This window comes from Alternaria ventricosa (assembly GCF_023758065.1).
Source record: "Alternaria ventricosa strain BMP 2768 chromosome Unknown scaffold_3, whole genome shotgun sequence".
NCBI classification, from domain to species: domain Eukaryota; kingdom Fungi; phylum Ascomycota; class Dothideomycetes; order Pleosporales; family Pleosporaceae; genus Alternaria; species Alternaria ventricosa.
Genome location: NW_026055683.1, coordinates 2,138,937 through 2,165,074, shown reverse-complemented (window position 1 = coordinate 2,165,074; position 26,138 = coordinate 2,138,937). Strand labels below are relative to the sequence as shown.

The 26,138-nt window shown below is 52.1% G+C and overlaps 10 protein-coding genes across 10 annotated transcripts; 6 read left to right on the top strand and 4 right to left on the bottom strand.

The window, feature by feature from the left end:
* Positions 1 to 7,097: 7,097 nt before the first annotated feature.
* J4E93_002681 (uncharacterized protein) lies at positions 7,098 to 7,546 on the top strand (the record flags this gene model as incomplete). The annotated part of the gene is made up of 2 exons (XM_049340622.1): positions 7,098 to 7,103; positions 7,232 to 7,546. The coding sequence occupies 2 exons, from the start codon at positions 7,098 to 7,100 to the stop codon at positions 7,544 to 7,546; spliced, it is 321 nt and encodes a 106-aa protein (XP_049202944.1).
* Positions 7,547 to 7,728: 182 nt separating this feature from the next.
* Positions 7,729 to 8,512, top strand: J4E93_002680 (uncharacterized protein; the record flags this gene model as incomplete). The annotated part of the gene is made up of 2 exons (XM_049340621.1): positions 7,729 to 7,737; positions 7,841 to 8,512. The coding sequence occupies 2 exons, from the start codon at positions 7,729 to 7,731 to the stop codon at positions 8,510 to 8,512; spliced, it is 681 nt and encodes a 226-aa protein (XP_049202943.1).
* Positions 8,513 to 8,894: 382 nt separating this feature from the next.
* J4E93_002679 (uncharacterized protein) lies at positions 8,895 to 9,654 on the bottom strand (the record flags this gene model as incomplete). Its single annotated transcript, XM_049340620.1, has 2 exons — positions 8,895 to 9,542; positions 9,646 to 9,654. The coding sequence occupies 2 exons, from the start codon at positions 9,652 to 9,654 to the stop codon at positions 8,895 to 8,897; spliced, it is 657 nt and encodes a 218-aa protein (XP_049202942.1).
* A 607-nt stretch (positions 9,655 to 10,261) lies between these two features.
* J4E93_002678 (uncharacterized protein) lies at positions 10,262 to 11,888 on the bottom strand (the record flags this gene model as incomplete). Its single annotated transcript, XM_049340619.1, has 2 exons — positions 10,262 to 11,788; positions 11,838 to 11,888. The coding sequence occupies 2 exons, from the start codon at positions 11,886 to 11,888 to the stop codon at positions 10,262 to 10,264; spliced, it is 1,578 nt and encodes a 525-aa protein (XP_049202941.1).
* A 1,081-nt stretch (positions 11,889 to 12,969) lies between these two features.
* On the top strand, positions 12,970 to 13,608 carry J4E93_002677 (uncharacterized protein; the record flags this gene model as incomplete). Its single annotated transcript, XM_049340618.1, has 2 exons — positions 12,970 to 13,008; positions 13,105 to 13,608. 2 exons carry the CDS (start codon positions 12,970 to 12,972, stop codon positions 13,606 to 13,608), a joined length of 543 nt encoding a protein of 180 aa, XP_049202940.1.
* Positions 13,609 to 14,516: 908 nt separating this feature from the next.
* On the top strand, positions 14,517 to 14,933 carry J4E93_002676 (uncharacterized protein; the record flags this gene model as incomplete). The annotated part of the gene is made up of 2 exons (XM_049340617.1): positions 14,517 to 14,522; positions 14,601 to 14,933. The coding sequence occupies 2 exons, from the start codon at positions 14,517 to 14,519 to the stop codon at positions 14,931 to 14,933; spliced, it is 339 nt and encodes a 112-aa protein (XP_049202939.1).
* Positions 14,934 to 17,920: 2,987 nt separating this feature from the next.
* J4E93_002675 (uncharacterized protein) lies at positions 17,921 to 18,830 on the top strand (the record flags this gene model as incomplete). The annotated part of the gene is made up of 2 exons (XM_049340616.1): positions 17,921 to 17,927; positions 18,190 to 18,830. The coding sequence occupies 2 exons, from the start codon at positions 17,921 to 17,923 to the stop codon at positions 18,828 to 18,830; spliced, it is 648 nt and encodes a 215-aa protein (XP_049202938.1).
* A 147-nt stretch (positions 18,831 to 18,977) lies between these two features.
* On the bottom strand, positions 18,978 to 20,045 carry J4E93_002674 (uncharacterized protein; the record flags this gene model as incomplete). Its single annotated transcript, XM_049340615.1, has 2 exons — positions 18,978 to 19,900; positions 20,012 to 20,045. 2 exons carry the CDS (start codon positions 20,043 to 20,045, stop codon positions 18,978 to 18,980), a joined length of 957 nt encoding a protein of 318 aa, XP_049202937.1.
* Positions 20,046 to 20,650: 605 nt separating this feature from the next.
* Positions 20,651 to 21,761, bottom strand: J4E93_002673 (uncharacterized protein; the record flags this gene model as incomplete). The annotated part of the gene is made up of 2 exons (XM_049340614.1): positions 20,651 to 21,413; positions 21,754 to 21,761. 2 exons carry the CDS (start codon positions 21,759 to 21,761, stop codon positions 20,651 to 20,653), a joined length of 771 nt encoding a protein of 256 aa, XP_049202936.1.
* Positions 21,762 to 24,966: 3,205 nt separating this feature from the next.
* On the top strand, positions 24,967 to 25,492 carry J4E93_002672 (uncharacterized protein; the record flags this gene model as incomplete). Its single annotated transcript, XM_049340613.1, has 2 exons — positions 24,967 to 24,973; positions 25,029 to 25,492. 2 exons carry the CDS (start codon positions 24,967 to 24,969, stop codon positions 25,490 to 25,492), a joined length of 471 nt encoding a protein of 156 aa, XP_049202935.1.
* Positions 25,493 to 26,138: the final 646 nt, after the last annotated feature.

Here is a 26,138-nt window from a genome sequence, read left to right as displayed (position 1 = left end):
AAGTCAAATCAGGTTGGGCACCTATGTGAGCCGCTTTCGATGACGTTAGTAAATGTAAGCGGGTAGTAAATAAGATGCCGCTTACCGTGCGCCGGGTCGGTAGCCTGTACCCCACTGCAGTGAACTTTAGAGAGAACAAGCTTCACGGCTGTAGCAACCTTCCGCGCCTCCTGCGATCTCTTGCTAGCCCTGATCCAGATATGATAAGCGGAGCGCAACGACGCGACAATTTCCTCTTGCGTCGGGGACGCATGGTCCAGTTGCGCCCCGCTTTCCATAGGCCCAGAAGCCGGTGGGATGGGGGCAATAAGGTCTTCATCAAGCTCGACTACCAAGACTGTAGTCGCGAGTAAGAAGTCTTGCGCAATGATGGAGGACATGTACCAGCTCAAGGTAGAGAGACGCCACCCTGGTGAAGTTAGTCTGCCTCCTGGTTGGACCTCAGCGTCAAGCTTGCTCTGAAAGCGAAGCATCTCTATAGCAGCGTTCAAGCAGACCTTGCGAGAGTATGCATATCTGCTATCGGTTCGGCCGAGTACGAAGTAGGGTCGATGCAACATAAGTTCGGCCTTCAAGAAGGCTACGTGCAGATACGTGTAGCGCATGAAGTCTGGTGATAAATCGGTACTAAAATCGTCGAAGGTGTTTGATGCTGGCGACTGGGGTATCTTTCCGAAGACATCTCTTAGTGTGGTGTCCATCTCGGTGATCTCTCCGTACGGTGGCAGCGATGTAGCATTGACGAGATCTACAATCCTGGCCTGCACACTTCGCAACCTTGTGAGAACGATGGAGTAAAGTAGTTGCGTCAACTCAGTTTCGGGCCTTGACGGTGGTAGTTCTAACATGTCTTCGTGAAGATCACCTTCTCTCAAGTTGCGAGGCTCTTGAGTGTCGTACATAGACGGCATGATCGTCCGTGGTAGTCCGGCTTGAGAAGAAGTGGTAAAATCTAGCGACATGACTACGAGCCATTTACGACGTCTCAGCTCACCTTCGTGAGGCGAGATGTTCGGAAATCTTGACGGGTCCCTATGGTATCCCATTCGGAAACAAAGACGTACAAGCATGCCAACAAGCATGTAGATGCTGAATTGGCTGTCGGTTGAGCGTAGAAATTCGGTACCAAAATACAACAAGAACGCTTCGATTGTGTATGGCGGTGTTTTGGTATAGTTTGCAAGAATCATACCTAGATGTCGACGTACTGACTCAGCAATTGCGTCACATGTGGTCTCTACTCAGTTTCTGCTTACATTGCGCAGCCTTCTCGCGATAGAAGTTGATCCGCACCAGATCGGGAGCCAATGCAGTATCACCAGGCTGATGAGTGTTCACCGCGGCTTGGAAACGAAAGCCGAGAGCCAGTGCAGCGTAAAGTACACCCAACCACATCGTCGAAGTTTCGAATGGTTGTATCCAGAACTCATTGTACTGTATGGTGATTAGCTATCAGAGGTGGAGATGACCATGTGGTCTCACCTGTTTGAGAAACGTCGGCTTGTGGATGAGGGCTGGAGACATCAGTGAGCGCTCTGCAATCGAGGTAGTGAACATACTCGGATGTGATTCCATTGATATGAAGAATGTATCAATGAGTCGATCTGCTTCTGACCGTGGAGGAAGAGCGGCAAGGAGCTCTTCTCTGGTCGCATGGGCGTTACGTCCGAACAGCAGCTCTGGACCGGGTACTTCATTCACCACTTCGTCATCCGGATCGGGCGATACGGGCACCTGATCGAGATGTTCGCGCAGCTCTGATATCTGGGCTGGAATTAGAGAGGCAAGACTGTCTGTGAGAGGTATCACATACACTATCGAGTATGCTTGTCCAGTGACTGCTGTTCGTATAGCTTGTTGCATCGCAGCTGAGATTTACGCGATCCGGCGTGCCAGGCAACTCGCCATTACTTCCACCGTTATGATGTTGGCGCGCTTGTGATGGGCTGGAAAGCTCGGGATTAGCTGTATTAACAGCGTTTCCACCGATGAGATTGGTGACGAGCCTCTCGAGTTGGTCAATCCTGTCATGGACGCTGTTCGGGATTTTGGGTTCCTTTGGCGCAGGTGTGCTGCGAACATACACGCACGACAGTGAGAGTCCGCGATCGACACATGTTTTGCACGGCTGCTGTCGATCACATTTCAACCTCCAGTCAATTAGCATGCAATTCCTTTGGGCAGGTAAGCTAATCGTTTACTTGCGTCGTCGACAAAGGGTGCAACTCAAGATGGGCTTGTCTCTTCGTCGACTTGGAGGTACCACTCTCGGCGTCTGACCATCCGCGCTCATTTCGATTATTGTTATCACAGTGGGTCGAAACGACTGCAATGCGTAAGGGCACAGCTCGCGTTGTTGCGAAGATGCCATCGGGGCGGCCATCATCCCGATACCGAGGCTAACCGCTTCGGCCGAACGCCCCCCGCATCCCATTTCAGCTTACGTCACTGTCAGCAATCATAATGTTCCCAGTTCGCGACCACACCGGTAGAGATTCTCCTAAAAATCCTTGAATTCTAGCCATCCTCCTCCTTGTCCGACCATCTGAATTGGCGGCACACATGCTAAAGTTGCAATCTATTCCATCTCTGCTTCGCCTAAACGTCGCCTGTGTTCTACCCGGGCACAGTTCCGATCACGCGATCCCCGACTTAACTTCCGGTGGCAGTCGATAAACTTTTTTTAATTTAAGGCATCGGGCTGGCGCTCATGACTTTAGGCATCATTATAGACTATCATGTGCCCATCCATCAAGCGATTACAGTCACGACCTACCTTATTCTTCTGGGTTGGGCGAAGGTACCTTTTCGAAGTCTTCATCCATCCCGACGTCCAGGTCATGTCCATGGAAGTATGCCTGTAAATCAGTGCCCCAAAACAGGCGCCACGATACGGATTTGACATTCCGGAGGCCGATACGCTTAATGGCATGCTGGGGCGCGCGTTGAGAATGTGGAACCAGGCGACACACCCGTTTGAACCAAATCGTGGTAATCGTCCGGTTTTGCGGCGTGAACAGAATGGACGTTAGGTCTTCCCACCTCTTGAAGTCTCCGATATCGAAGGTGGACAGGCGGTAGAAGAGTGGAGTCGCTTCACAGCGCATTTGCTTACATGGAAGAGGAGGCCAACAGACTCGCGGTTAGAGATTGGCGCACCTTCTTATGTGGACGAAACCGACTTGATCGTTCTGCCTAGACAGCTGTATCCCAAATCTCATTACGCAGCTCACTAGCAAGCCGAAGAAGAGCCGACGTAAGCTGATTTCTCTTTGTACTATGTCTATTAGCGATTGATCAACGAAATGGAAGAATGCTTACATGGCTTGAATTCTATTGGGAGCCATAATTCAATCCTGCATCTCTGATGTGAGTGTTGAGGACATATTGGTGGTTAAAGTTGGACACTGGAAAAAATTATGAGAGATTGTAGGTGTTTAGATACAACTGCGGGTTCAAGAGCGCGTGAGGGTTTCATGGCAGTGCCTCAGCTCAAGCTTTCCGGAAACATACGATTTTCCATTCACCCCCGTACCTTGACGACCTGCAATCGACCCGATACATGCGTCGTGAAAACGGAGTAAGTCACTAGCAACTGAGAATGACCAGAATCGGCTCGCCTTCACGGTTGTCCATCATCGGCAGCTCTCAGGGTACCCTCCAGTCCTGCCTCAAATACAACCTCGATGGCTGGCTTTCCATGAACAAGGCGCAATGCGCGTACAAGTTGAGCCCTAGTATCGGAACTGAGGGCTGACAATTGTAGCCTTGAACCTTTGACGTGCAGCGTGTTCAAAGCCGGGAACGCGATTGCGTTAGCCCTCCCTTGAGGTTCAACCTCTTCCTGGAACCATTTCGCCGGGTAGGCCCAGTGTACATATTGGAATTCTACCGACAACATAGAGGTTTGAATCGAGGTGATCCGCGCACACCGCTCAGCTCTAATGGCGACGATAGCGGCATCATGGCTATAAGGCATAGCCAGTTCCATTTCGAAGGTCGCTGTAGAATAGAAGAGTGAGTTGGCTTCACGGCGGAGCTGCCGACAGCAGCAAATGAGACCGATAGCGTTGGTCGCGCTTTGTTCGCCTTTCCGCGGGTGCATACGTATCACAGAATCTGTAAACGTGAATAGATAGACGAGGTTACGAAGTTCTGCAGGAAGTCGTAGAAGAGGCGATATAAGTTGGTTGACCTGCGCGCTATTCTGGTCAGCGATTACATCCCCATGTCTCGAACAGTATCGTACGCGTTAGCCTTCAAGGTGGAGAGCTTACATTTGGTCGCCTGTTGTAGTCGTCAGACCGGTCGACTCAGGGTTGAGCGCCATGATGCAGTGGTCACTGTAGTAAATCGTAGTTGCTATGTTCGCAAAATGGGCGCCAGACAATAGAAGAACGAAAACGGACGGAAGTGTTGCCCTTCAGTCTTGATGGTCTGCCCGAACAGGCTAGCTGCTTCGTGGGTAGGTAATGACGTCATTGGCTGCTACCTCTAGAAATCAGCTTCTACCATCTCACACCTCAGCAGACATGTGCAGTGCGGAAGCTATAGCACCTGCATTCCCATAACGAACTTCGCGGCGATTAGTCAGGCTGTCTACAGGTCATCGAGAACAAAGATGTCGCCAGTCTTCGCTACACGCCTGATGCGTCGCTCGCAACCCCACACGCGCTCTTCCGCCACCAAAAAGCCTCATTGATAGTTTGCGCGGCCTACGAGTTCGACATCCGACTCCGAGAGATCCTCGCGTTTGACTTGAATATCGATAGCCTTCGAGATACCACCCAGAGACAGTCGATGTCCTGATCTTCGCATACGATAACGTTCGTCACTAGAGACGTAGCTGCTCTTCCCGGAGCTTTCGGATTTGCTGCATATCCTTGGAAGCGTATGCTGATATATTGCATGCATGGCCGGCATGCATGCGACTACGATAAAGAGGTTGGCTTCGGTTGCACACCAGTAAAGACCGGATACGTTGTCGTCTTTGATTGCGCGGTCAGTCATTGTGCAGCCAACAGGAGGAGCAGTACTCACAAGTCGGATTTGAGCTCTGATCGAATCGGACGAGAGCCCATAAGCGAAGGCAACTGACGATGAAGATGATGAAGCCCACAGCGAACATAGAGATAATCTGGACCTTCTTCTTCCAGGACATCTGTAGTCTCGCTAGCATGGGCAAAGGCAACGATAGGATCGCCACGTCGAGCATGATCTCAATGGCGCCGCGAATGAATCCAAATAGCCGAACGTCGACAGTGCATCGTCCACTAATTTCGCCTTTCCACCCGTCCCAGAAGAATGAGATAGGCTGACATTGGAACATCATAGCTCCTGTATTACCAATACCGAAGCAGGTAACGATCCCCATCAGGATGTGCGTAGACGTCCTTAGTTTTGGCGAGGTCGCGATCCGCAGGTAAAAAGCCAGGATGGACAGTTGACAGAAGGCTTCTGCGATTTGGTACATGGAATAGCTAACGTACAACCACTGCAGCGGAATTTAGCTTCATAACGGGCGCTAAAGGCAAGGCCTACCTTGAAGCTATTTGTTATCGCCGCTGGCGATATCCCCCACATGTCTCTGCCGAATCCGAGACGACCCGCTAGGAGGCCCATCAGTCGACCATTTCATCTATAGACGGAGTGTTGGGAGAGATTTACCGATAATGACAGGGACGTTCTGAAACAACGAGGCTAACTACCCTTCGTCAGCTCTAGCGCCCTGCACGCTCAATGCTCATGACTTACCCCAGCCAGCCCGATGAGTAGGTCGTCCAGCCCAAGCTTTGCCTTGGCTGAGAAGAACCGATCTGTCAGTCGCAAGATAACCATTGTTACAGCAAGAGCGCCGATAGATGTCACGACAGCGATCATTGTCTCGCTCTCGTCCCTGATCGGTATGCCGCAAGCCGCGTAGGTTTCGTTGGTCGCACTGAGTGATGCGGAAACGGTACAGTTTTCAGCATTGCAATTCGCGGATGCTGTCTGAAAGGTGGTGTCGGCACACAGGCAGTCGAAGTTGTCGGGCTTGCAATTGCTCGAGGGTAAAAGAGCTTGGAAACACTTTGCCTGTGGTTCTTAGCCGCTGGTGCCACGAAAGCTCAATCATCAACTAACTGCACAGTTCGGTAGTTTTCGCAGGAAATCGTCTTGCGCAAGTATAGGTAGCACGAAGATGGCGAGTGCTGCAAAGCACCGGAAGATCTTCATCGCGACTATGGTCGAGTGAAAAGATGTGTAGCGGCGCAATATCTGCCACGAAGGAAGTATTTGGGGTATATGTCCAACATGACGCAGGATCCATAGCTCAGGTCAGCGACGATCCGTTAAGGGGATTACTTTCTTGAGAGTCTGACAGCTCGCAGGATCCGATGGATCATGGACGTTGTTTCAGTCGCCCTGTCGAACGACCATGCCTTGGAATGATCCGCGCGCAATAGGAGACAATCACTGGTAGATTCCAGGGCTTGTCATTCCTTGACAGGTCTGTGCCGCAACCGATAACATTGACGTCCAGAATTTGACAGATTTACCCTTTCGACACGGCCCAAATCCTGCGGGAATTGCTACGCTTTGTTCTACTGGCGGAGACGTTCCCGAGCACTTTGTATTTGCATTGATGCGGCGCAGCCGTTCTAAGCGAACCGTCATCACGCAGGAAGATACTGATACGGCGAAAGATCTGGCTTGGCAGGACATATATCTCGATCATGTTACAATCCCGGCAACTGGCTTTCCTCATCACTGTCATCATCATGTCTATCGTACTATCAGCCACGATCGCTATTGCTTTCGCTACATTTGCCATACTTTACGCTACCCGTTGGCATCTGGGGAAAAAGAATGCGAGACCTCTTCCCCCGGGCCCAAAGGGCCTCCCGATTCTTGGAAATGTCAACGATATGCCCAAATCCGGCATGCTTGAGTGCCACCACTGGCTACGACACAAGGATGTTTATGGCCCTCTTAGTTCCGTCACAGTGCTAGGGCAGACTTTCATCATCATTAACGACCCTGAGATCGCATTCGAGCTGTTGCGCGATCGCTCAGCGATTCATTCTTCGAGACCCAGCCAAACCTTTAGTGGTGACATGTATGTGGAGAGTTCCATAGCAAAGTGAGGGAAGTGCTCGCTGACCATGCGGACAGGGTAGGATGGCGTCATGCAATTGCGATGACGCCGTATTCCGCAGAATGGAAAATTCAGCGTAAAAATATCACCAAGATAGCGAACACGAACGTTTCGGTGTCCGTGTTTGATGAAGTGCAAGAGACGGAAGCCGCGCATTTCCTGCTCAACCTTCTAGAGTCGCCCGACAAGCTATTTGATCATATACGAAAAGAGGCTGGCAGTGTCATTCTCAAGATCACCTACGGCTACACTACTGTCGCCAATGGCAACGACCCTTTCGTTGATCTGGCCGCCAAGACTATGGAGCAGTTCTCCGATGCTACAGTTCCTGGGAAGTGGTCGGTAGACATCTTCCCATTCTGTGAGTATCGCTTCTTGATGATTCACGCAGCTTCTGATATCGGCTAGTGCGGTACTTGCCAGCATGGCTGCCAGGTACGGGGTTCAAAGACACAGCGAGACGAATGGCGGCGCAGCTCAGCCAATGCACGAATCAACCGTATGAGTTCGTGAAGAAGCAAATGAGAGAGAAGAAGCATTCGCCGTCTTTCTTATCGCAGTGCATCGAAGGTCTTGGCTCGGATGCCGAGATGGAGTTCGTTCACAAATGGGCGGCATTGGCGCTGTACCTTGGTGGTGCTGACACAGTAAGCTCATATGCAAGTTCCCACACCAGAGTCGCTTTACTGACTCAACCAATAGACCGTGTCTTCCATCATGACCTTCTTCCTTGCCATGACTGTCTTCCCGGAAGTTCAAAAGAAGGCCCAAGAAGAGCTAGATCGCGTTATTGGCGGAGGCCGGCTACCCGTCAGTAAAGACCGCGAAAGTCTTCCTTACATCGAAGCAATCATGAAAGAGACCCACCGCTGGCACCTCGTCGCACCAATGTGCCTTCCACACTGCAGCACGGAAGAAGACACCTGCCGCGGCTACCGCATTCCGAAAGGTTCCATCCTTCTACCCAACAACTGGCATTTTACGCACGACCCCGAAGTCTATCCCGACCCGATGGTGTTCAGACCAGAGCGTTTCCTCGAAACAGCCTCACACAAAAGTGAGCCCGATCCCAGGAATTTCATCTTCGGATATGGTCGCCGCATCTGCCCGGGCCGATACGTGGCGGATAACGCGCTCTTCATTACTATCGCCCAGACCCTCGCGGTGTTTAACATCACCAAGTTCGTTGATGGAGATGGTCGCGTTGTGGAGCCGGAGGTGAAGTTTGTGCCGGGAACGCTCAGTCACCCTGTGCCATACCGTTGTTCGATCAAACCGCGATCGGAGGATCATGAGCGGTTGATCAAGGCTTCAGAGCAATTGTTTCCTTGGGAGGAAAGCGACGCCGAAGAGCTGGAAAATATAAGCTGGTAAAGTAAGGGCAAGCGCCCGCCCAAATAAATGCATGCTGCGTATGAGTTCTTTGCTACCTGCACGTCGGTAGCGCAGCGTTCTGCGAATGCGCAAAGTCTGTACCATAAAATGAGGTACAACAGAGTATTTCAAGACTTGTGATAGGTGTGAGACAAGATGCAAGCCGTGCTGTGGATTTCTTATTTTGGCACGCACTGCCTGTCTGCAGGCCGCCCTTCCGAGCCACCCCCCTCATATAATGTTGAAAGTTTCTCTAATGTACAAAGGTCGACAAATGCCTACGTGTACAACACAGTGCTGACAGTGCTGACAACAGACTATGGTGCAATTCGAGTAAAGTCTGAGCTCATGTAATACGCACGTCCCACCATCGTTGCTTTGACTATTCCTTCTTCGGTAGCGGATTGATAAACTTGTCCTCGTGGAGCTCTTCGTCTTTAGGCGCCACACCACGTTCTTGTAGTTGTTTCAGCGCCTCTGGAGCTACCTTCCCAATTTGGTGGCTCCTGAATGGATTGGTCTCAGAACGTATCAGCCACGTCAAACGACCCTCGATTTGCGTATCGTGGATGTTCTCGATCGCTTTATCTGCGCCCTCTTTGGTTTCGAAATCGATGAAGCAAAGAATGCGCGGTTCTTGTTTCTTATCGCCATAGAATGGCGCGAAGTCACTGATGCGTTCGATGGTACCGTGTTTGGCAAAATGCTCATCAAGGATCCGCAGTGCGTTCTGTTTTTGTTTGGCAATGCTGGCATTGGACGTCCAACCGGGTGTCTGGACTCTGATCATCAAGCGACGACCTTCGAGCAATGGGCGTACAGCTTCGAGTGCAGCGGCGGGGCCCTCGTCAAAGAAGTAGCGAGTAGCGTACTTGTGGTCTCGCTTGTCCTCCACAGGACCCCAAACGAAGTCGTCTTTGAGAGGCCTGACGACAAGCTTCTTGCGCTGTATCTCTGCGTCATTAAGCTCTGCAATGACCTTGGCAGCCTCTGCTTCGCTTCCAAGTTCCGCGAAACACCTGGTGTCGTTCTGGAAAGAGTAACGATCAAGACGCATCTGCAATCTCTTGCTGGGTGATCATTAGCTCGAAACCCTGGTTGCGAAATCTCCGAAGAAATGTTAAAAGACGTACACGGTGCATCCTTTTGATCGTAGTAGATCCTCGACCTCTCCTCTTGTCAGTCGTTTTGGTATACCCAATAAAGCAACCCCTGATGATGCGCTTGATGCCGGAGTGCGCGCATCAGTGAGTGCAATCTCTGGTCCCCTCGACGGTGTCTCGATGATGTCTTCTCGCCTCAGTTGGCTGACAGCAAACTCTCGCTTCGTAATTGATGTTCTGATCGACGGAAAAGCCGATGGAGCAACGCGTACGGAAGGCGTTGTCCGAGCAAAGAGACAGCACCCACGAGAGAGTATTCTGGGTACAGCCATGGTCAATTGTGCTGATCCGAAGGTGATGGTATGTGCATCCGCAATCAATGATGGCGAATGATTCGCGTCTGCTCGAAAACACGCCAGCCATTATCGCGCTAAACAGAGAAAGTTCCTTGGCTTGCCAAGACCTGGCTTATCGATAACACTGTCACGAAAGCAGCGAAACTGCGGCCGTCACGCCGTTCAGTCCTTTGTAACGAATAGCTCGACGAAGCTTTCGCCCACTGGATATATTGGCACGGCAAAAAACATCTTATCAAATGCTTGAGAGAAACTTATCAAGATAGTTCATGGATCCAGCTACTTGGGTATCATCTAGCCCTAAACTGTAAGACCGGCCCGTCTTTCTTGCTCGCAAAGACGTCCTGGATCTGATATTCAGACGCCCTTGTCCTGCCGACTTCCAAGTCCTTGCTTCCAGCACCCAATGTCGTGCCTGGCGCCAGTCTCAGATCGTACAGATAAAGTACCCTGGCAATCGTTACCGACAGCTCAACATACGCGAGACCCTTGCCAATGCATCCACGAGGACCGATGCTGAAGGGGTTGTACGCCGACTGCGCTGCCTGGAGACTGCTATGAAGCGGGTTGGCGGATGGATCAGATAGCCATCGCTCAGGAATGTAGTCGAACGGTTGAGGGAAGTAGTCGGCGTTGTGGTGGATAGCGTAAATAGGGACGCCCACGTCGCATCCGGCAGGAATATGGCGGCCATCGATGTCCATGCCACCGGCAAGGACTTCTCGGGGAAGAGCACCGGCGACTGGGGGTGTCATGCGCATGGTCTCGTCGATGCAAGCGCGTAGGAACGAGCAGCCGCTGAGCTTGGGTCCAGTCACGATTTCCTCAACATCATTGAATGTTTCCCGGATCTCTTTGCAGACTTTCTGCATCGCTGCGGGGTTGTGTGCGAGGTAGAAGAAGGTACCAGCCATGGCCGTTGAAGTTGTATCGGAACCAGCGATGATCAACAGATTCGACTCGCCCCACAACTCATCCATGCTGAAGCCCTTGCCGGTTTCTGGGTCCTTCGCGTTAAGCAGGTAGTAGAAGAAGTCTTTACGGTCAACGTCGACGCCCAACTTTGTTCGCTCCATGGCTTGGCCCTTACTGTACTGCATGTACTGTGCACGCTGGCCTGCGATCTTGCGGAAGAAGAGCTTGTCCAGGTGCCAGTTGTGGATGGTAAGGTGCGTTCCGCAGATGAGATGTCGATGTGCCGCGTTGCCAACCAGCTGAGTTGCGAAACGATTGGTAGGGCTTTCCAGCATACCAAAAGCCTTTCCGAATACCAGATCACCCATAATGTCGAAAACGAGCCACTCGCACCAATGTGCAGCGTTCCAAGCGTCGTTCCAGCCACCATCCTTCTCATCGGCGAGGCTCTTCTCGGCAGACCAGTTGTTGCTCTTGCGTCCGAGCAGTTCGCAACCAACACGTACATTTGCCAGGATGTACTTCTCGAGACTCTTGATGGCCGAGTCGCTGAAAGCGTGGCTCATCACACGTCTCTTGCGTGCATGCTGCATCTTGTCGATAGAACTATGGACGCTGACAGCTTTGGGTGTACTGGGGAAGGCTTCGTAGAACGACGCCTTCTTGACGTTTGATCGGAATCCATAGATGGTCTTTAGACCAGTGGCGGTGTTGACAGAAAGTAGATTCGGTCCAAGACGGACGTACGGTCCATATTGCTCGTGCGCGCGGTGGAAAGCGAGATGCCGAGAGCCCTTGTAGGCGTAGTACGCCAGATAGATATCTGTGATCTTTGCGAGGAAAGGGCCTGGGTATGATGCAAGAGGATGGAAAGTCAGGCGGTAAACGATGACGCCAAAAATCTGAGCACGATGTTAGCTTTGAATGGCATGAGAACGGGGAGCAACGTACGTAGAGAACCAGCGCTCCGAAGATAGAGGCCAGTAGGAATAGAATTGCCATATTTGCGACAGCTCAAGGCGAGTTGAATGTGTGCTGTGTTATTGGTATCGAACAAAGACCATTGCCACAAACATGCGTGCAGTTGTCAATTCGTGTGCACGAGAGCGAGTACCAAAACCGTTTCACCAACGAGATCCTGTGCAGATAAAGGTACATAAGTACTCAATCACCCTCCACCGCCATCCGCAGCTCCCGCAATACCCTCCCTCATCCCAGCTCCATCGCGATGACAAAGAATAACAGCGTTGTGGAGTAGTCTCGTGCCCTTCTCATCGCAGAATCGGCGAGCGGGTGTCTTGGGTATACGTAGCGGCGTGCCACGGCTAATGTCGGATATCGATGCAGAACGCCGTGTCGCAATCACGTGCAGCGGATATCACAGCAAGCGAGGACACTAGTGCGGACACCCGTGCAATCCCACCTTTTTCGGGACTGGAAGGGCGCGGATATCGTGCGCGTAAGCCTGGCAACAATCACGATCGCAGTGGGCAGCGGGTAAGAAGGATCATCATGCATTACCAGCAACGCATGCACAGACGCGAGCTCATATCATCTCGAGCTAGCAGTCACACCATGTCTTTGCTGCGGCTAGCGGGTGGGAAGCCGTGATGTAGCTTGTAGCTGCAAGTCATGTACTACCAGCGCCTCATGCTGGATGCTTTCTTAGACCCGGCAAAGTATCAATAGGCCCAGAATTCAGAGGTGAGCAATCGAGAGTGTCGCTGACGAGTTCATCGTCTGCCACGTTGACAGTAAAATGCACCAGCACCTTGCGGGACAAACGTTTACAGCGGAAGTTGACACTGAGTGATTTATCAAGAAGCACGATTAAGATCAAAGCCAAGGCTACAGTGTGCAACTGCAGTCGCAGTTCTGGATAGGGAACGACAATGATGTTCGCGACACGCCTGACGAATGAAAAGGCGCGAGTATCAAAGCGGATAGTGCCGTCTTGGCATCCATCGAGCTTCGCGAACATCACCAAGCGTCACGATAGTCGACCCAAACGCGCAACAGTACGGCACCCGCCCATTGACCCATTGACGCCCTTGCAGCCTGTCTGGAAGGCCAATTCCTCGAGATGTCCGTCGCTAAGAATGTGAAGACTACTGTCTTTTCGGTACGCAGCCCGAACCGATCTCGATATGCCTTTACCTTGCCGCCCCTCTTCGGCCAACAACCACTGCGAACACGGGTACTGACTGCAGACTTGTAGAAATACACCGTCCAGCCCACGGGAATCTATGCCGCGATCAACAGGCTCTTCGCGCTCGACCCCAAGCGCTCGACGGGTATCCCCATGAACCCGCAATTCCGCAACCCACCCCCAGGCGGTCTCGATCCCAACTCTTACGACGACCCCGTCACCCTCCCTGCTGCCGATATCGCCGAGAACCCATACTGGAAGCGCGACGTGCGACGACGATACCCCAGGCTCTCGACAGTCACCCAGTCCGACGCGGTTGCGCTGCTCGAAGTTGGAAGCGCGGCAGCACCCAAGCATGAGCTGATTGGCGAGGCGGGCACAAAGTCGCTGGTAGCGGCGAAAGAGGAAGGTGCCAAGGGACTGGCGGTCGCGTTTGAGAAGAACACTGGACTTGCAAAGGACGTGCTCGGTCCTGGTGGTATGCCTCCGCTACCGAGCGGGCTGCACACCACCCTTGCTGGCGGACACAAGCGGTACGAGCTAGAGAACGAGCAGTCATATGGCACAGCGTAGGTCATCCTATCTGATCTTGCAGGAACAACACTAATGTGATACAGATACCCATGCCGGACGTTTGCTTAGAGTATAAGATAAACTGGGTAGGTAGAGAAAGATGATCCGCATTCTGTATATATGGAGACCTTTTTTCCATGCTTTTCGTGTAGCCATCAGTGAACTGCTATTCCCACTCCTTGTCATGAGCGCGTGGGAGTGTTGTAGGAGAGGCGCACGTGTCCGAATGTCTGATTCATGTCTCCTTGTGTCTCACCGTGCGTTTGTGTCGATTCTTCACCTTGCATCCTTTGTTGTTCCTTATCGTCCGTCACTGCGTCGAGAAAGGAAAGCACGACGTGTGTTGATGTCTTGGCGCTGTTGACAGCGACTGCCTCGCCGTCACTACCATATCCCAACTGCACCCACCTCGCACCCGCGCGTCACTCCTGTCCTTCTTTCCACATCGTCGCAACCGCAGTCATGAGCGCCGTATCGGAGAAGGGACCAACGGAGCTGGGTACTGATCCCCTCAACTTCATCTACGCCTGCTCGGTGTGTTGCGCCTCCTTCGCCGATGTATACGAAGGTCATAACGAGACAGTCCGTGGCCTGTCAGATGGTATCAACCCCAAAGAGCGCCTTGTGACGCGCCTGTTTCTCGCCAGTTGCTGTCATGTCTTCTGCAGCAGTCATTTGGACGGCGGCGGTAAGTGAAGCGCGACCGAACATCAGGCAGCTGCTGACAGCCACGACAGGACCGCCTTTCCATACCGCTGGACAGCGACCCCAGTCTCCTTGCCCTGTCTGTATCAAGGAGAAAGGCGACAGCGAGCCGCGCGATCTCTTCTCGATACGCGGCTTCAAGAAAGATGAATACGATCCTCAAATTCCGCCCGCATGGTTCACCGCGCCTCCCATCCGCCTCGATGGTAGTGGAAAAGAGATGGAGGCACTGCGCGTACGTCATGTCGTTCACAGGTCATACACTAGCTAACAACAACCAGTTTCAGTATATTGCGCTTATTCGGTACTGCCAGAATACTCATGCGACCCGCAAGCCCCTCCAAGAAGCCTTTACCGACATGGAGAAGAAGCTGGCTAGTGCGCAGGATCTCGCTTCTAAGGAGCACGCGAAAGTTGTCACACTCCAACAAGAGAACGAGCGACTACGACTGCAAAAGGATCAGTTTCAAGCCATGAAAGCCGAGGTTCAGCGACTCCAGGGTCTCGATGAAGAGGTTGCGCATTTTCGCGATGTCAACCCAAAGGACCTCGCAACATTTCTGGCAAACAAGTCAGCAATACGCCATTACTTGAAGCTTGTTCCTATGCTAGTCGAGTAGGCTGAATATGCCATGCTACAAGGTGTCTGCTAACCGCTTCAGTCAAAACGAGAGGATGCAGAAGCGACTTGCCCAACTCGGCTTTGCGATGGCACTAGAACCTGTACCTAACTTCAAAGGCATTGACCCTCACGCATTCGATAGCGACGAAGCTTCACCTGAGCGCAGCAGACGATCGGACGGTAAACTACGAACGACTGCCTCAAGCCATACCGCCGGTAGATCGGCTCATACAACTGGGCGATTGGGAACAGCATCTTCCGGGTCCTTTGTCCCGCGACCCATGAAGCGGCAACGCCTCGATTCACCCCTTCCCACCAACACCCAAGCCGGCCATCCTTCGAGCCGAGATGCCATGCCACCTCCTCCAAAGCCGATGTCCAGGATGCAATCCATGCGCAAGATGTTTCCGAGCCTGCGAAAGAAGTTCTCCAGTGACCGCTCCAGGTCCGCAGCAGATGGGTCCTTCGAGGACGATGCAGACGTGCAAATGTATGACAACGGACACTGGCAAGATGCTGAAGTCGGTCGTCACCCAGGACGCGATGATTTCCGCGGTGAGACACCGTACATGTCGGGAGCGCTGCCCGTAGAACAACCCCATCAAGCCTCTGACGTTCGAGGATCGCAGCTACTTGCTAGTGTAGGCCTCCAAGACAACCGGTCAGACTTCACATTCCGAGCATCGTCTCCAGTCAAGATGAACAAGCAAAGCACTGGACATCGTCCGGTTCATTTGCCTACTGAGCCCTCATACATTCGCCTTATGGACGGTTTGTCGCGCGACAATGGGATGGAGCTAGGTCTGAAAGATCCTCGCGAGCAGACGAACACGGACTATCGTAGCGATGGCGGGAATAGGCAAGTACTACCTGCTTATCGACATGAGCACGCTGCAGAACGAGTTGATCACCGGAGGCCTTTGGATCTTGGACACCCGTTCATGCACCAGCCGCCGTACGGATCTTCGACCTCTGTTGATGCGCGCCAATACCCTTCCAGCGACCACCAGACTGACGGATACACAAACAGAGCTCACAATATGCCGGATCTTGGCCCCGCCACGCCAGCACCAAGGCGTCAACAACATCCCGGTCATCAGATCGAGAATGTGGTAAGTCCCTATTTCCGAAACGGTCATGACCAGGCCCGCGTTTACCAATCACCTGGCCGCGCTGAACCTCAGGATAGTTCCGATCATTCCGGCGATTATCAGTCACGAAGATCAAGGACGAACCAACCTCGGGCCGGCTGGGTTGAAGCTCGCAGTCTCAACGGCCTCTCATTCTTCGATTCACCGGTCGATTCTAGAAATGAGCCCATCGCGGTGGACCAACGTCGCAGATTGGTAGAGCTAGTACCAACACCATACTCGCATCAGCATCAAAGACGTCATCTTAATTCGCGTGGCTTCATTATACGTCCGGAAGAGGGACGCTCACCGTATACCAACGACAGTGCCTATGGCTCTTCCCAAGATCGAGATTTATACAATAGAAACGCACTCAATCATTCCCAAGCAGCGGTTAATGTACCACCCGCATATCGCCAAAGTCATTCCCGCATCGGTCAGGTGCCCTCTACCATGCCTTCCATCATTTCAAGCCGTCCACCTGCCCGGGTCCAACCTCAATGGGAGAACTTGCAGCGAGCGGGTGTCAGGAGTAGCCGCAATGTTTTCAGTAGTGTTGCTGGGAAGAATCCTGCTGCGCCTTCGAGGAATGGCTTCCCCAGCGCTGGTCGGCGCAATGTCAGACGGTAAAGGCAACCTGTTCTGTTCCTTTCCTATCAAACAGCGAACTGGAGTACTTGGCTTTATGGATGGCCATTTTCGCATGGGGATTCGGCGTATGTATGACCGGGCAAAAAAATGATTAGATCTCCAGTTCTGCTGTCAGCGAATTTTCACCCGTGAGCTACTGCTGCGAGCCTAAATTCTAGGTACGATCAGCGTCCACCTCGTCTATATGCTCGAGTGTTAATCGCCCCTTCATGACTACGATTGCAGCATGCAAAACGGAGATTCGCACCGCATTCCGCACACCGTTCCGTGCGGCGATCAAAAGCCCTCGCAGCGAGCAGATTTGCTGTCGCGCATCACGTTCAATCAAGAGTTTGCCCCATGATGCTTAGCACGCCCACGCCTTCCCTCTCTCAACACGGAGTCTGTCAGTTCGACTCACATGTAGGTAGACAGCCGGCAGATGGGAAGCTAGGACGAATGCGGTAAGGATCAAGGAGGTTTAATATGCGAGGACTATGCAACGAAGCTTCCTCGGCATGCAAGGGCCAATGCCGGTTTTCGATGACATTCATTGGCGGACTATCATGTCCATCTGATTGTTTCACGTACACACCTGATTACTGATTGTCCATGTTGCAGAAGTTCACCAGCTGGCGCGATGGTTTCATCCTAGCGTTTTTCTTCGCCGACAGGCCGTTATAGCCTCCCCACGAATCGTAATCCCTGCGTCCCCGCAAAGCCACCGCGCATGACCCACGATCCCGGTCATTGAAGCTTCCCTTAATATGGCCAAGCAATCTATCAGGCACCGCGGCTTCAAAGCTTCAGAACTATGATGCCACATTCAGCGCTTTCATATCGACATCAGATGAAGGCCCACTCATTGCCATGGCAGAAACGGAAGGCAAAGCCCGTCCATTTGTGGGGCATTGAATCATTGTCATGCGAACTATTTGCGGTATAAGAGTGATGTTTGCCCAGCAGATGAAACATAGAATTGTACAAGCATTCTGCAAACCTTCACACCATGCTGTTCAAGACTCTTTTGGCGGCGGCCGCTCTGGCCAGCACCGCTTTCGCGGCTCCTGCTGAGAAACGCCAAACTTCTCGCAAGATGAAATGGTTCGGAATCAACGAGTCTGGTGCCGAATTTGGCGAGAAGAACTTTACAGGCGTTTACGGAAAAGAATACACCTGGTACGATCTCAACACCATCGACAAGTTCATGGACGAGGGAATGAACATGTTCCGTTTGAACTTCCGTAAGTCATACCTCCATACGCCACAACTTCTCAAACCCCCGACCTAACACTACCCAGTAATGGAGCGCCTAACCCCCAACTCCCTCACCGGCGCCTTCGACCCGCTCTACCTCGGTAACCTCACCGAGCAAGTAAACCACATAACCTCCAAAGGCTCCTACGCCATGATCCAACCGCACAACTACGGTAAGACCTAACTATACGAAGTGCATGTAAGACGTATACTGACTTCGTACTTTCACCTCTGCAGGTCGCTTCCTCGGTAACATCATAACCGACACCGCCGCCTTCAAGACGTGGTGGACAAACGTGGCCGCCGAATACAAAGACAACGACCTCGTCGTCTTCGACACAAACAACGAATACCACGACATGGACCAACAACTCGTCTTCGACCTAAACCAAGCCGCCATCGACGGCATCCGCGCCGCAGGCGCCACAAAACAATACATCACTCCTGAAGGCAACAGCTGGACCGGCGCGTGGACGTGGATCAGTTCTGGCAACGGCGCTAGCATGGTCAACCTGAAGGACCCAGAGAACAAACTCGTATACCAAATGCATCAGTACCTCGATACCGACGGCTCTGGTACTTCAGCTACCTGCGTCAGTGCGACGATCTTCAAAGAGAGACTGCAGGCTGCGACCAAGTGGCTCAAGGATAACAAGAAGCAGGGTGTTATTGGCGAGTTTGCGGGTGGCAATAACGCGCAGTGCATTTCTGCGCTGCAGGATGGGTTGAAGTATATGGGCGAGAATAGCGATGTTTGGCTTGGGGGTATTTGGTGGGCAGCGGGACCGTGGTGGGCCGATTACATCTATAACATGGAGCCTACGACGGGCGTGGCTTGGACGGGGATTTTGCCCAAGATTAAGAGTTACTTTTTGTAGAGGGGAAGGGTTCGTGAAACGAGGTTAAGTGGAAGGTGGTTGTATATACTTTGCTGTTTTCTTCTTGTAGATATTCGTACGATGAAGCCCTCATTTGCTATCCTGCTCATCTTGATGTACCCCGTCATGTATCCAACAATCCCCCATCTAAGGCTTCCCCTCCCAAGCCTTACTCAAATACTCCTCCGCGCTCATAAACTTGTACTCCGGGAACCGCTGATTGAACTCATCGCTCACATCCCAAGCCCCCCTCCTAATCGCCTCAAAGAACATGATAACAAATGCCTTGCTGAAACCCTCCCTCACATCATCCTTAACAGTAGGATGACTAATCAACGGCAACCAGCTGGCTTTCAACTCCCCTTTCTCCAGATCCTCGCTCTTGACATACTCGACGAGCCAGTCTCCGCCTCTGATCTTTTTGCCTAGAGCAAGCAGTTCGTTGATGGAAGTACGGCATCCCCTGATACCACCGATCTTCGGCCACGGACGCATGTCATCGAGGGCGCGAGCGAGTATCTCGCAGTCGTCTTGGATGGCGGTGATGACGATGGGTTGGTTTCCATCATCCAGAATCATAGCACGTCGGTTCTCAAAGTCGAGGAAGAAAGGCCAGGTGTAAAGGTCGCGTTCTAGCGGGTATGGATGCGCGAAGTAGTCCATGAAGATGGAGGGTTGGAAGAGACAGTACTGCATAGATCCCAGTTCACCCTTGGCGTCTAGGTCTTCGAGGTACTTCCGGATGTAGTCTTTGTTGTCGTAGCTGGGGACGCCGGCGTAGTTTGCAATGCCCCATTCGCTGGGTGCGAAGCGGGAGACGCCTGCGGTGATGGCGGCGTGGATTAGATTCTTCTGGGCGACGTTGTCGGTGTCGAGGTGGACGACGAAGAAGGATAGGAGGGTGTGGAAGCCCTGGAGAGCCGTGGTGAGGCCATTGAGGTCGGTGTAGTCGACTTGCTTGTAGGTTACTTTGGGGGACGGGTGGGATTTAGTTGGGGCGGACCGCGTGAAGATGGTGATGTCGTGCTTGCCTGAGGCGATTGTCGACTTGAGCAAGTTGGTTGCGACGTCTTTGGAACGAGTTAGTAAGCGATGATGGGATCATAATGATAGCGACGGATGAAAGCCATTTGCTGTCTTGACAGCGGCGGGGCAGGCATGTGGGATGAGGGGAAGCATACTTCCGGTGCCGCCTGCGACTGCGATTTTGACCATGATTGCACGTGATTCGATATCGCGCTTTCGATGTTGAAGGATCCAACTGTAAGCACTACGAAATACAAGCTCCCTCCTTTTGTATCTCCAACGGCCGCTATCTATTGCTCCGCTTCGAGGCCCCCGCAATTTTTCGCTGCGAAGGCGTGTCTTCGGCGGATGACGGCATGGTCCTGACTCGTGTCACAAAACCCCAAGTTTTGAAGCTACGATCTCGGCTATCGCGATATCATCGATGTTTGAGTATTTCATGTGATGCTCGACGCATATCGATTACATGATAAGCTACGACTGGGCTGAGCGCTCTTTACCGATTTTGGTGGCAATCTCATACGAGCTGCCGCCCTGGTACCATGCTGTGCGACCAGATATGTTGTATTGCTTGGTAAACGTTGACTGTTGATCTTGGTTGACTTCAAAATCACAGTGCGGCGAATCGAAACGCCTTTGTGAAGACATGTGAGACAATAGATTGACCAAACAGGTTTGAAAATGAGAATGCAGAAAAGATTGGAAAGACGGAAGAAGTGATAGAGCGTAAATGGTGAATAGATGAGGTATCTGTAAGTAAATGTGAAGAAAATGATGGTCATAGATCGAAATGCTCAAGCATCGATCAACGGTACCGCCGGTAAAGGTTTCTCCGGCAGCGGTTTACTCGGCAACGGCTTCAACGCATCCTCATATGCCGGTGGTCTCGATGAGCTGCCTTCGTCCGGGTCATCGCGATACGCGCCGTGGGCGTTCAGCAGCGCGCCCTCTTCTTCAGCCACCCTATCCCTCCTCATGTTCTCCCAAACATCTTCCATACCGTCCCACTTCATGAGCTCGCGCTGCGCAACGATCCACCAACACACCTTCCATAAGAGAAAGATGGCGAATAGGCCGCCAACGACGCTGCTGAAGATAACCCAGAACAGGCCCCACCATTCCCAGTGAACGAACTCGCCGAACATGTCGCGGAGAGTTCCTTTCTTGCCATAGTAACCCCACTCTTCTTTGCGGTAGAGGAAGCGACTCCCCTCTAGTTCCCAAACATCGCTGCCGAGGAAGTGACCTATCGTGCCCCAAATCGTCAAAGACTTCTTGAGGGGAAAGGTGTAGGCTCGAGCTACCAGGCGCATGTCGACGATTTGGTACTCGTAAATCTGATCATCCGTGGTGGATTGACCGAACGGGTCGGCGACCTTGGCTGGTCCTCCTTTGTCTCCTCTTTTCAGAGGTGTTCCTTTGACGCGCATCCACAGCATCTGCTGCTCCGGGTTGTTGAACTTCCAAAGAGGGTCGTCAGGGTACCGCGACTTCCCAATCACGTCCAGCGCAACGCTCCAGTATTCCGCATCCGCGTCATCGCCCTCCTGGTTATCGCTCGGGTTCGTGATATATAAATAATCGATATACATTCGCGGGGCATGTGTCAAAGGTACTTCGTGGCACCATCGTCCTCTGTCACTCCAGCTTTCTCGACAATACGGGTCTTCGGAATTTAGGCCCCAGTACAGTTCCGCGTGGGAGAGGTTTTGGCGATATCGTGTAACGAGGAAGGTGGAGGGTGTGGGTATAGTCGGTAAGGGATATAGTGGGCGATCGTTGAGGAGGACTGTGCGATTATCGTGCGTGAGGGTTACGTTGAGAAGCTATAGCGCTCAGGCTGGTTAGCACCGCTCTTTAGGCACATGCTGGATCTAGGCTTGACACTTATACATACAAGCACATGATCACTAGTTATGACCTCGTGATCATCAGGGTCCTCATAAGGGCAGTCCTTGCATTCTATCTTCGCGATGTAGGACGATCCGGGTACCACGGCTGCGACCGGTGCAATGGGCGCCTCGCACCCTTCAGGCACTTTCCCTCTTCCATCCAGTTCGCAGTCGAGGACTTCGGGAATATCTGCAGCATAGGCCGAAGACAGAAGGCCGGCCAGCAGCGCGATACCGGACAGCAGCATGGTGGGCTGGTGGTGGAATGATCGAGGGCAGGTGCCTGGCGCTCGTCGCTGCCGCCGCTGTCAGGGGCGTAGCGTGGCGGAGCCTTGCAGGGGTGTCGCGCGATTAGCCGGCGATCATGAGGCACGAACGCTGGTTCCCCGCCAAACTTCTCTGCCACCTCCGCTCACAGCGTGCGGAAACACCGATATCGACGACGATGCGATCATCGTATTCCCATAATTTCAGTGCTGTATAACTTTCGACGGCTCCCATTGCTCACGCGCCCACGATCTACCTCAACTCAGACAACATCATCATCAGTGCTCTATGGAGCCATAACGATGCCATTTTAGATCAAGAGTTGATGTGTGCGTAGAGTGGCTAATGGTTCTATTGCGAAACATCGGCTGCTATGCGAAATGGGGAAAATAATGCGACCATTCAGGAGTGTCAAAAGCCGACTCGGGAAGATGGAAGACGTCCAAAAAGCACTCGACGATAATGAAAACTCTGCAGAATATGTAAAAGAGCCACACAGTAGTGTGCAGCGACCATGCCAGCTCAGGCCTCAGCAAGATCCAGCGGCACGTCATACCTATTCTTAGCACTCCGTTGTGTAGTTCCTTTCCCTCTGGTGGGAAAGTCGACGCCCAGTCGACCGCAGTCTCCCCTATCAGATAGACTGGTATGAAAAGCAGCCCAAAGACGCTAATCGTTGTGGCGGATATCCTCCACAGAAGTTCTTCAGTTGCAGTTCGAAAGACATGGTTCCATACCAACATATGAGCTCCACCATAGCAGAGATTGGCAAAGACCAACCTGTGTGTAAGCACTATCTTCCAGGTACGGTCTGGTCCACTGAACTCGTCGCGGAGTTTGAGTTTGAGCTGTTCAGAGGTAGGTCGCGCCTTGATCCTTCGCGATAAGATATGACGCTTAGCTTGTACAGGGTTGAATCCGACGTCGGCATGGACAAGGGCGTCATAAAGCGTTACCTTCTTCCCTCCGCCACTTTGCGGCAGTGGCATGAGATCAAACTTTCTGGCAGCTTCAGACGCGAGCTGGAGAAGGTATTGTTGCGAGTCCGCGGCTTCTTCGCCTTCCAACGACAAGCGACTGAGATCTGAACCGGGTAGAGAATCCGCGGCCGCTAGGAAAGCCCCCAGAAGTTCGATATCCTTCCCCTGTAGAACGAACCCTTCCTCCACGTCCAGTGGTTTGCTCCACATTGTGAATACGTGGTGCATCAGAGCGCCTGCACTGTGTATCCCTACATTCAATTCCAGTAGCGAAACCGTTAGACCCTGCGAGTGTCTGGTCAGACATTGGATGCAGAACCACGCCGCTTGAGAGCATGCCAGAATCTTCACCATGGGGTTCCCTTTGCTCTTGTCCAGGATGTACGATTCTGAAACTCTTTCGAAGAACTTGGGGACGTGCTTTGCAATAAATTTGATGCTGGGGACGGATAGAACCAGCCTGGTTTCGCCGCGCGGTAGGTAACTCTCTCTATCTCCGGTGTCGATGACAAAGCCGCCCATGACGGCGAAGAACGAATAGGTGTCTGTCCAAAGATGGGTTGATGGTATTTTGCTGTCCTGGACCGTTTTCTGACGTCGTACCTTCGAGGGAATGTATCGGACGGCGTCTTGCAATTGCTGGTAAGCTCTGCGGATGATGTTTGGAGGCGGATCTTGGTTGAGCTGCGTTCGCATGTAATCGCCCAGCTCCATCGCCTCTTTGTTATGGCAGTATGCTTGAAACACGACCTACAGTTGGGACAGAATCAGCGGAGTCGTTGTCAGCACTTGAAGGATGGTCGTACCAGTTCTGAGGTGAACAGCGCCATCATCACCCAACCAGCTTTCCTCCAGAATAGATCGGCTGTTTTACCATATTCTGGAATGTTTACATGAATGGCTTTCCAGACGCACAACACTAGAGTGAGGATGCATGTAGAGAGTATCGAAAAGGTTCCGCGGTTCTGAGGCTCAGCCTTCCAGGTATGATATTGCGTGATGTTTTCGGTTGAGTTCATAGTGAAAGATAGGCTCGGGTGGAGTTGAAAATGCGAGATCGTCTTCGTCACGGCGTGTGAAGGATTCTTATACCATATCGCGAACCGTGTTTTCATGTTGGCACGGAGATTTTGCACACAGTGGCTTTGCTTTTGAGCCTTTGGGGGCGTAAACCAGGCCATTAATAGAGTTGGTATGCAAGGGCGTGCTGAGTGGCTGGAGGAATCCTCCAGTAAGCGATTGGTTGTACAACGCAAGTTCTGTGCTTTTTCGTCTACCTGTGAACATCCACAAATGGGGCCGATTTGGCTGCATCTGGATCTCGTACTGAATCTGATGTGTCATACACCATTGGGCTGGTAGGGTCGCATCGACCAGACAGCCTATCATGATCCTATCTTGGAAAGTGAAGCTTGCGTGGCGAGTTTGGACCACACATCGGGTACCACCTTCTTTTCTGTCATGGTATCTTTTTTTCCTTGCTTCTTAACTCTGTTACGATTACGGTCCAACCCGGCGGCGTTCGACTGAAGGTGATAAACCGTGTTGTCTTGCGTAGAGCCGGCGGTTTTGACGATTAGTGACACCACGCTGGCTGAGCAAAAGGCACTACAGACACCTCTTCTGCACATATCAAGCTTGCTTGCTACAAGTGCTGTCATCCATCGCGCAGATTCCTTTTCATTTGCTAGCAAACCATGTCGAACGCATGTCTACTCAGTTGTGTTCTCTCTGCTATTCCCTTCCTCTTTCACCGCAATCATGGCGCAGCTTTCCTGTGAGCGACGTAGTGGGAATATCATCAGAGTCGACGATCACCTGGAGATCGAATTCCACAGGACATCTATCGATCCCGACCGCGACCTGGCCGATCTGCTTCCTGAAGACGGTATATTTCCTCTGCATTTTCTGCAAAGGGACAGTAATGGACAGCAATTTGATGAGGCAAAATGTAGGGGGCTTTATCTACATATGAAGCGTGAGTCGCATACCAGCAAATCCACTCACACGCGCTAACCATGGGGCAACTGCAGAGAGTGAAGCCATGTGGATCAAGCTTGACGCAGACAGGCTGTACGTGATCTGTATCTACATTGACAACGTGAACGTGGTAACAGGCCAAACATCGCAAGTACAAGGCCAGCAAGATTATTTTATCGTGCCGGATCAGGCCTTCGTCAATGGATACAAGTCCAACATCAATGCGTTCACGAGACAGTTTCGCCGTCCACCGTATGCACCGAATTCTACACAGCAAGATGCTCAGACCGTACGCTTCGAGGTAACCCCATCCACGAACACTGGAATACTGACAGGCATCGGTATGGGTGTTGAGGGTGAAGTACTTAACCGAACTGTAGTAACGTTACCCGGCATGACTGTTAAGGATTACACGAGGAAGTACGAACTTCAATTCGAAGATGGTGTTGATGTCTCGGCTAGACTTACCAGTAAAGGGGAACAGGTTGACGGTATTAGGAGCGATCATGTGGTGTAACACAAGCTGACTCGATCGTAGACACTTTCTTAGTTGCTGACTGCGAAAATCTTCATGTACGTCTTAACGTCCTTTCACGACGAAGATTACGCTGAAACCGTTGATAGGATCATACAGTAGTAGTGACCAACCGCGACGGACACCTACACTCTCGCCTGCTCAAACTCGACACTTATCCATCTATCGGATGGGAGCCACATCGCACAACCATCTTCAATGTTCGCATGCTCAATTCGAAAGCAGCTTGCGACCTATTTGGTGCGCCCAGATTTGAAGAGACTGACAAAGAAGAAGAGAGGTTGCATGGAATCGATGGCCTTCTCGCAAAATTCGACCCCGAACCAGCATCAACAAAACCTTTGGTACTGTTTCGTAGAGTACCGCGACCCCTCGAGATCTATTGAGGGGCAAGCTGGAGATTGACTAAAGGCCCTTGTCTCGTAGGTAAATATCTGATGTGAGTTGGTAATGTCGATCAGTCGAGTAAGCCACGACCTTCCCATACAGCGTGCAAAGTGCGTCACAACTCCTGTGCGGCAATCACGAATCTACGCATCAGACATCAGCCAATCCCGCATCTCAGTATCTTTCGTTTCCGCCCCTGGCGTATTTTACATTCGCGGTCCGTCCCGGCGTCGCTCGCGTA